This window comes from Mizuhopecten yessoensis, unplaced genomic scaffold (assembly GCF_002113885.1).
Source record: "Mizuhopecten yessoensis strain PY_sf001 unplaced genomic scaffold, ASM211388v2 scaffold9959, whole genome shotgun sequence".
NCBI lineage: Eukaryota > Metazoa > Mollusca > Bivalvia > Pectinida > Pectinidae > Mizuhopecten > Mizuhopecten yessoensis.
The window spans coordinates 16,119-26,295 of NW_018408308.1; the positions used below are offsets into that span (position 1 = coordinate 16,119).

The 10,177-nt window shown below is 36.9% G+C and overlaps 1 protein-coding gene across 1 annotated transcript in view; it reads left to right on the plus strand.

Annotated features, from left to right (window-relative positions):
- The window catches only part of LOC110459043, a gene marked incomplete at both ends in the record, with an annotated part of 36,283 nt that overhangs the window by 15,858 nt on the left and 10,248 nt on the right, over window positions 1-10,177 (plus strand). Inside the window, 2 exons of the mRNA XM_021511076.1 lie at window positions 1,840-1,948; window positions 8,199-8,323. Coding sequence (XP_021366751.1) covers window positions 1,840-1,948; window positions 8,199-8,323 — 234 coding nt within the window. The remainder of the gene's footprint in view (window positions 1-1,839; window positions 1,949-8,198; window positions 8,324-10,177) is intronic.

The window sequence follows — 10,177 nt, forward strand, 5'->3', positions numbered from 1 at the left end:
ACCCGCTGTTTACTTCAGCCCCCTAATAAAGAACTCCCAATAGCTAAACCGCTGTTTACTTCAGCCCCCTAATAACGAACTCCCAATAGCTAACCCGCTGTTTACTTCAGCCCCCTAATAACGAACTCCCAATAGCCAACCCGCTGTTTATTTCAACCAACTAATAACGAACTCCCAATAGCTAACCCGCTGTTTATTTCAGCCCCCTAATAAAGAACTCCCAATAGCTAACCCGCTGTTTACTTCAGCCACCTAATGACGAACTCCTAATAGTTAACCCGCTGTTTACTTCAGCCCCCTAATAAAGAACTCCCAATAGCTAACCCGCTGTTTACTTCAGCCCCCTAATAAAGAACTCCCAATAGCTAACCCGCTGTTTACTTCAGCCCCCTAATAAAGAACTCCCAATAGCTAACCCGCTGTTTACTTCAGCCCCCTAATAAAGAACTCCCAATAGCTAACCCGCTGTTTACTTCAGCCCCCTAATAAAGAACTCCCAATAGCTAACCCGCTGTTTACTTCAGCCCCCTAATAAAGAACTCCCAATAGCTAACCCGCTGTTTACTTCAGCCCCCTAATAAAGAACTCCCAATAGCTAACCCGCTGTTTACTTCAGCCCCCTAATAAAGAACTCCCAATAGCTAACCCGCTGTTTACTTCAGCCCCCTAATAAAGAACTCCCAATAGCTAACCCGCTGTTTACTTCAGCCCCCTAATAAAGAACTCCCAATAGCTAACCCGCTGTTTACTTCAGCCCCCTAATAAAGAACTCCCAATAGCTAACCCGCTGTTTACTTCAGCCCCCTAATAAAGAACTCCCAATAGCTAACCCGCTGTTTACTTCAGCCCCCTAATAAAGAACTCCCAATAGCTAACCCGCTGTTTACTTCAGCCCCCTAATAAAGAACTCCCAATAGCTAACCCGCTGTTTACTTCAGCCCCCTAATAAAGAACTCCCAATAGCTAACCCGCTGTTTACTTCAGCCCCCTAATAAAGAACTCCCAATAGCTAACCCGCTGTTTACTTCAGCCCCCTAATAAAGAACTCCCAATAGCTAACCCGCTGTTTACTTCAGCCCCCTAATAAAGAACTCCCAATAGCTAACCCGCTGTTTACTTCAGCCCCCTAATAAAGAACTCCCAATAGCTAACCCGCTGTTTACTTCAGCCCCCTAATAAAGAACTCCCAATAGCTAACCCGCTGTTTACTTCAGCCCCCTAATAAAGAACTCCCAATAGCTAACCCGCTGTTTACTTCAGCCCCCTAATAAAGAACTCCCAATAGCTAACCCGCTGTTTACTTCAGCCCCCTAATAAAGAACTCCCAATAGCTAACCCGCTGTTTACTTCAGCCCCCTAATAAAGAACTCCCAATAGCTAACCCGCTGTTTACTTCAGCCCCCTAATAAAGAACTCCCAATAGCTAACCCGCTGTTTACTTCAGCCCCCTAATAAAGAACTCCCAATAGCTAAACCGCTGTTTACTTCAGCCCCCTAATAAAGAACTCCCAATAGCTAACCCGCTGTTTACTTCAGCCCCCTAATAACGAACTCCTTATAGCTAACCCGCTGTTTACTTCAGCCCCTAATAACGAACTCCTTATAGCTAACCCGCTGTTTACTTCAGCCCCCTAATTCAATTTGATATTTAACAGATTTGAATTACAAAGGTGTTGATCAATTTGTTTTCAAGTGTTGAAACAAATGTGCATCATCATTACAAATAGGAAATGATTGAGGGCCAGCTGGTCCGAGGGTTTATTTTAACACTGATGTAGAATGTGTTTGTTTTAAATGTGATGTGCTGCTGTATGTTACTACTTTTGTGTTTTATTATAGTGAGCGGCGTGTGTGAGTGCAACAGCGATGGAGCCGATGTGATTGAACTTAGTCCTGAGACCAATACACTGTTCAGTCATACCATCAAGTGTGATGACGAATCATCCTTGTAAGTTATCTAATTGTTTTCTCTTAGCACCGCTACTCTAGCTGAGAACGTAATGGTAAGTAATCGCATCGGCGGCGGCAATCAGAGACACAAACCAGTAATACGGGGAAGTGTGGACGACATTAATCAGGCATTAAGATAATCACAAGGCGCATGTATTGAAATTAGGTTTAAAAAATAAAACAGAAATACGGCATTTTCTGCAAAAGGTAGGTGTCTCTCAACACTCAGAGATCACACCATTCACTATTATTCGGTTTTCTTATCAATCGGCTATCAATCGTCTATAGTCTGGTCATCATTGCTGTGTAATCTCTGATATCGTCTGTAGTCGGGTCATCATTGCTGTGTAATCTGTTATAACGTCTATAGTCTTGTCATCATTGCTGTGTAATCTGTCATAACGTCTATAGTCTGGTCATCATTGCTGTGTAATCTGTCATAACGTATATAGTCTGGTCATCATTGCTGTGTAACCTGTCATAACGTCTATAGTCTGGTCATTATTGCTGTGTAATCTGTCATAACGTATATAGTCTGGTCATCATTGCTGTATAATCTGTCGTAACGTCTATAGTCTGGTCATCATTGATGTGTAATCTGTCATAACGTCTATTGTCTGGTCATCATTACTGTGGAATCTGTAATAACGTCTGTAGTCTTGTCATCATTACTGTGTAATCTGTCATAACGTCTATTGTCTGGTCATCATTGCTGTGTAATCTGTTATAACGTCTGTAGTCTTGTCATCATTACTGTGTATACTGTAATAACGTCTGTAGTCTTGTCATCATTGCTGTGTAATCTGTTATAACGTCTATAGTCTGGTCATCATTGCTGTGTAATCTCTGATATCGTCTGTAGTCGGGTCATCATTGCTGTGTAATCTGTGATATCGTCTTTAGTCTGGTCATCATTGCTGTGTAATCTGTCATAACGTCTGTAGTCTTGTCATCATTACTGTGTATTCTGTAATAACGTCTGTAGTCTTGTCATCATTACTGTGTATTCTGTAATAACGTCTGTAGTCTTGTCATCATTGCTGTGTAATCTGTTATAACGTCTATAGTCTGGTCATCATTACTGTGTAATCTGTCATAACGTCTATAGTCTGGTCATCATTGCTGTGTAATCTGTCATAACGTCTATAGTCTGGTCATCATTGCTGTGTAATCTGTCATAACGTCTATAGTCTGGTCATCATTGCTGTGTAATCTGTCATAACGTCTATAGTCTGGTCATCATTGCTGTGTAATCTGTCATAACGTCTATAGTCTGGTCATCATTGCTGTGTAATCTGTCATAACGTCTATAGTCTGGTCATCATTGCTGTGTAATCTGTCATAACGTCTATAGTCTGGTCATCATTGCTGTGTAATCTGTCATAACGTCTATAGTCTGGTCATCATTGCTGTGTAATCTGTCATAACGTCTATAGTCTGGTCATCATTGCTGTGTAATCTGTCATAACGTCTATAGTCTGGTCATCATTGCTGTGTAATCTGTCATAACGTCTATAGTCTGGTCATCATTGCTGTGTAATCTGTCATAACGTCTATAGTCTGGTCATCATTGCTGTGTAATCTGTCATAACGTCTATAGTCTGGTCATCATTGCTGTGTAATCTGTCATAACGTCTATAGTCTGGTCATCATTGCTGTGTAATCTGTCATAACGTCTATAGTCTGGTCATCATTGCTGTGTAATCTGTCATAACGTCTATAGTCTGGTCATCATTGCTGTGTAATCTGTCATAACGTCTATAGTCTGGTCATCATTGCTGTGTAATCTGTCATAACGTCTATAGTCTGGTCATCATTGCTGTGTAATCTGTCATAACGTCTATAGTCTGGTCATCATTGCTGTGTAATCTGTCATAACGTCTATAGTCTGGTCATCATTGCTGTGTAATCTGTCATAACGTCTATAGTCTGGTCATCATTGCTGTGTAATCTGTCATAACGTCTATAGTCTGGTCATCATTGCTGTGTAATCTGTCATAACGTCTATAGTCTGGTCATCATTGCTGTGTAATCTGTCATAACGTCTATAGTCTGGTCATCATTGCTGTGTAATCTGTCATAACGTCTATAGTCTGGTCATCATTGCTGTGTAATCTGTCATAACGTCTATAGTCTGGTCATCATTGCTGTGTAATCTGTCATAACGTCTATAGTCTGGTCATCATTGCTGTGTAATCTGTCATAACGTCTATAGTCTGGTCATCATTGCTGTGTAATCTGTCATAACGTCTATAGTCTGGTCATCATTGCTGTGTAATCTGTCATAACGTCTATAGTCTGGTCATCATTGCTGTGTAATCTGTCATAACGTCTATAGTCTGGTCATCATTGCTGTGTAATCTGTCATAACGTCTATAGTCTGGTCATCATTGCTGTGTAATCTGTCATAACGTCTATAGTCTGGTCATCATTGCTGTGTAATCTGTCATAACGTCTATAGTCTGGTCATCATTGCTGTGTAATCTGTCATAACGTCTATAGTCTGGTCATCATTGCTGTGTAATCTGTCATAACGTCTATAGTCTGGTCATCATTGCTGTGTAATCTGTCATAACGTCTATAGTCTGGTCATCATTGCTGTGTAATCTGTCATAACGTCTATAGTCTGGTCATCATTGCTGTGTAATCTGTCATAACGTCTATAGTCTGGTCATCATTGCTGTGTAATCTGTCATAACGTCTATAGTCTGGTCATCATTGCTGTGTAATCTGTCATAACGTCTATAGTCTGGTCATCATTGCTGTGTAATCTGTCATAACGTCTATAGTCTGGTCATCATTGCTGTGTAATCTGTCATAACGTCTATAGTCTGGTCATCATTGCTGTGTAATCTGTCATAACGTCTATAGTCTGGTCATCATTGCTGTGTAATCTGTCATAACGTCTATAGTCTGGTCATCATTGCTGTGTAATCTGTCATAACGTCTATAGTCTGGTCATCATTGCTGTGTAATCTGTCATAACGTCTATAGTCTGGTCATCATTGCTGTGTAATCTGTCATAACGTCTATAGTCTGGTCATCATTGCTGTGTAATCTGTCATAACGTCTGTAGTCTGGTCATCATTGCTGTGTATTCTGTAGTAACGTCTATAGTCTGGTCATCATTGCTGTGTAATCTGTCATAACGTCTATAGTCTGGTCTTCATTGCTGTGTAATCTGTAGTAACGTCTGTAGTCTGGTCATCATTGCTGTGTATTCTGTAGTAACGTCTATAGTCTGGTAATCATTGCTGTGTAATCTGTCATAACGTCTATAGTCTGGTCATCATTACTGTGTAATCTGTCATATCGTTTGTAGTCTGGTCATCATTGCTGTGTAGTCTGTCATAAAGTCTGTAGTCTTGTCATCATTACTGTGTAATATGTCATAACTTCTATAGTCTGGTTATCATTGCTGTATAATCTGTAATACCGTCTATAGTCTTGTCATCATTGCTGTGTAATCTGTTATAACGTCTATAGTCTTGTCATCACTACTGTGTATTCTGTAATAACGTCTGCAGTCTTGTCATCATTACTGTGTAATCTGTTATACCGTCTGTAGTCTGGTCATCATTGCTGTGTAATCTGTTAAAACTCCTGTATTACTTTCCGGATGTGAAAAGTTACACCTAACGTTACAATCACATTTTAGGATCTGTAATGTACCACCTTACTCAGGAAGTGTACAATTTCTCCTGTTATATATATCACATAACAGGAATTTTGAATTTGCTCCTGTTTATATCACATAAAAAGAAGTGTAACCTTTCTTCTCCTGTATATATCACATAACAGGAAGTGTAAACTTTCCCGTCTGTTTATATCTCCTAAGAAGATGTTGAAACTTGCTCCTTCTGTTTATATCACATTACAGGAAGTGTAAACTTTCCCTTCTGTTTATATCACATTACGGGTAGTGTAAACTTTCCCGTCTGTTTATATCACATTACAGAAAGTGTAAACTTTCCCGTCTGTTTATATCACATTACAGGAAGTGTAAACTTTCCCGTCTGTCTATATCACATTACAGGAAGTGTAAACTTTCCCGTCTGTTTATATCACATTACAGGAAGTGTAAACTTTCCCGTCTGTTTATATCACATATCAGGAAGTGTAAACTTTCCCGTCTGTTTATATCACATAACAGGAAGTGTAAACTTGCTCCTTCTGTATATATAATATAACAGGAAGTGTAAACTTTCCCGTCTGGTTATATCACATATCAGGAAGTGTAAACTTTCCCGTCTGTTGATATCACATTACAGGAAGTGTAAACTTTCCCTTCTGTTTATATCACATAACAGGAAGTATAAACTTGCTCCTTCTGTATATATAATATAACAGGAAGTGTAAACTTTCCCTTCTGTTTATATCACATAACAAGATGTGTACAATTTCTCTTTCTGTTTATATCAGGAAGTGTAAAAAAAAATCTTCCTGTTTTATATCACATAACAAGAAGTGTTAACTTTCTACTTCTGTATATATCAGATAACAGGAAGTGTGAACTTTCTCACCTTGTATATATCACTTAACAGGAAGTGTCAAGTTTTACATCCTGTACTTACCTCATAACAAGAAGTGTTAAATTTCACATCATGTATATTTCACATAATAGGAAGTGTCAGGTTTCTCATCCTGTATTTATCACATAACAGGAAGTGTAAAAATACTCTTCCTGTATATAACACATAACTGGAAGCGTTAAGTTTCCCGTCTGTTTATATCTCCTCAAAAGATGTTTAAACTTGCTTCTCTTTCTGTTTATATCAGGAAGTGTAAAAAAAAATACTCTTCCTGTATATAACACATAACTGGAAGCGTTAAGTTTCCCGTCTGTTTATATCTCCTAAAAAAGATGCTTAAAATTGCTCCTTCTGTTTATATCACATAGCAGGAAGTGTAAACTTTCCCGTCTGTTTATATCTCCTAAAAAGATGCTTAAAATTGCTCCTTCTGTTTATATCACATAACAGGAAGTGTAAACTTTCCCGTCTGTTTATATCACATTACAGGAAGTGTAAACTTTCCCGTCTGTTTACATCACATTACAGGAAGTGTAAACTTTCCCGTCTGTTTATATCAAATTACAGGAACTTTAAACTTTCCCGTCTGGTTTTTTATCACATAACAGGAAGTGTAAACTTTCCCGTCTGTTTATATCACATTACAGGAAGTGTAAACTTTCCCGTTTGTTTATATCACATTACAGGAAGAGTAAACTTTCCCGTCTGTTTATATCACATTACAGGAAGTGTAAACCATCCCGTCTGTTTATATTACATTACAGGAAGTGTAAACTGTCCCGTCTGTTTACATAACATAACAGGAAGTGTAAACTTTCCCGTCTGTTTATATCTCCTAAAAAGATTTTTAAACTTGCTCCTTCTGTTTATATCACATAACAGGAAGTGTAAACTTGCTCCTTCTGTATATATCATATAACAGGAAGTGTAAACCTTCCCTTCTGTTTATATCACAAAACAAGATGTGTACACTTTCTCTTTCTGTTTATATCAGGAAGTGTAAAAAAAATCTTCCTGTTTTATATCACATAACAAGAAGTGTTAACTTTCTACTCCTGTATATATCAGATAACAGGAAGTGTGAACTTTCTCCTCTTGTATATATCACTTAACAGGAAGTGTCAAGTTTTACATCCTGTACTTACCTCATAACAAGAAGTGTTAAATTTCACATCATGTATATTTCACATAATAGGAAGTGTCAGGTTTCTCATCCTGTATTTATCACATAACAGGAAGTGTAAAAATACTCTTCCTGTATATAACACATAACTGGAAGTGTTAAGTTTCACATCCTGTATATAACACATAACTGGAAGCGTTAGAAAGTAGTGTTAAGGTTTTCCTCCTGTGTATATCACATCAGAGGAAGTGTACAATTACGCCTCCTGGTTATATTGCACTTCTGCATTATACACCTACCCTTTATGCATGTTATTGAGTGTGTTGCAGGTATAATATATACGCATTACACAATACACTATATAAATAAAGTTGTCTCACTTTATACCTGGATATGTTAACTTTTGTTTGAAAGGGAAACAAATTCAGCTGCACATTTCGAGTTGTATCTATTTGAGTTAAAGAAATCTGAACTTTTTCATTGTATTACAAATTTACTATGTTACCCTGCTCGGTATGTTAAAGCAAAACAATGAATAGATAATTGATTGAAAATATAATGTATACTAGTAAAGTTTTCCTTGCTTGTTACAGACCCCTTGCTTGTAACTTGACCATAACAGGTGGAGCTGATACAACCGTCGCAGTGGCGTTTCCAAGTACAAACCTTAATGCTACGGACACTGACAACAACATTGCTAAATTACTTAATGCTACCGGTAAAATCTGATAAAATGATAAAATGATGTTGATTGAAAATACACCATATTTATCTCCCTCTTTTAATTAAATATCTAGTTCTGTTTCCTATTGGAGTCTGTAGCGGATGTCTACTTTAGAATTAAAATCCGGTCGGATGTCATGTGACAATATTTCATATGACATCAACTTATTTTTTTCATAATCACAATAACGCCATTGAGTATAAATCACATGGATTTCACATTTATAACTTGTTTTTGAATGAAATACGGTAATTGATTTATCTCTTAACGACCAGGTTGGTTATACACCTCAAAAATGACATTGGTTTATAACAACATTGATCTTCACTCCTAAGACCTAACAGAGGGAGTGCCTAGTAAGGTGTAAGAACTCTCCAATCTTTTGACTATTAAATGTCAATAAAATATGTTTAAAAAAACTAGCAAAATGTATTGGCCTCTCCTCCACACAAACAATAATATCACTTGTCCTGCTCATTAAACTAAACCATTAAATCAACTTCCCCCTATTCCGATCCAACCTAAATGCCACAGTCCCCTTTTTCCGAACAAACAATCAGCAAAAAGAAGTCTCCTCCAAATAACCAATAAGTCAATATAACTCTATTAAACAGAAAAAAGCAAATGTCCGACTCTTTCCATGGATAGTCTACCTTCATGTTAGAGTAAATGTATCGTCATGTTATAGTAAATGTATATAGGTGTCTTAGCTTGATAGTCTATCTTCATGTTATAGTAAATGTATATACGTGTCTTACCTCGATAGTCTATTGTCATGGTATAGTAAATGTATATAGGCGTCTTAGCTTGATAGGCTATCTTCATGTTATAGTAACTGTATATACGTGTCTTACCTTGATAGTCTATTGTCATGTTATATTAAATGTATATACGTTTCTTACCTTGATAGTATATAGTCATGTTATACTCAATGTATAAACGTGTCTTACTTTGATAGTCTATAGTCATGGTATAGTAAATGTATATATGTGTCTTACTTTGATAGTCTATAGTCATGGTATAGTAAATGTATATACGTGTCTTAACTTGATAGTCTATAGTCGTGTTATAGTAAATGTCTATAGGTGTCTTAGCTTGATAGGCTATCTTCATGTTATAGTAACTGTATATACGTGTCTTTCCTTGATAGTCTATAGTCAAGTTATAGTAAATGTATATACGTGTCGTACCTTGATAGTCTACTTTGATAGTCTATAGTCATGTTATAGTAAATGTATATAAGTGTCTTACCTTTGATAGTCTACCTTCATGTTATACTCAATGTATATACGTGTCTTACCTTGATAGTCTATAGTCATGTTATACTCAATGTATATATGTGTCTTACTTTGATAGTCTATAGTCATGTTATAGTAAATGTATATACGTGTCTTACCTTTGATAGTCTATCTTCGTGTTATAGTAAATGTATATACGTGTCTTACCTTGATAGTCTATAGTCATGTTATAGTAAATGTATATACGTGTCTTACCTTTGACAGTCTATCTTCGTGTTATAGTAAATGTATATACGTGTCTTACCTCGATAGTCTACCTTCATGTTATAGTAAATGTATATACGTGTCTTTCCTTTGATAGTCTATCTTCGTGTTATAGTAAATGTATATACGTGTCTTACCTTGATAGATATACGTGTCTTACCTTTGATAGTCTATCTTCGTGTTATAGTAAATGTATATACGTGTCTTACCTTTGACAGTCTATCTTCGTGTTATAGTAAATGTATATACGTGTCTTACCTTTGATAGTCTACCTTCATGTTATAGTAAATGTTAAACGTGCCTTACCTTGATAGTCTATAGTCATGTTATAGTAAATGTATATACG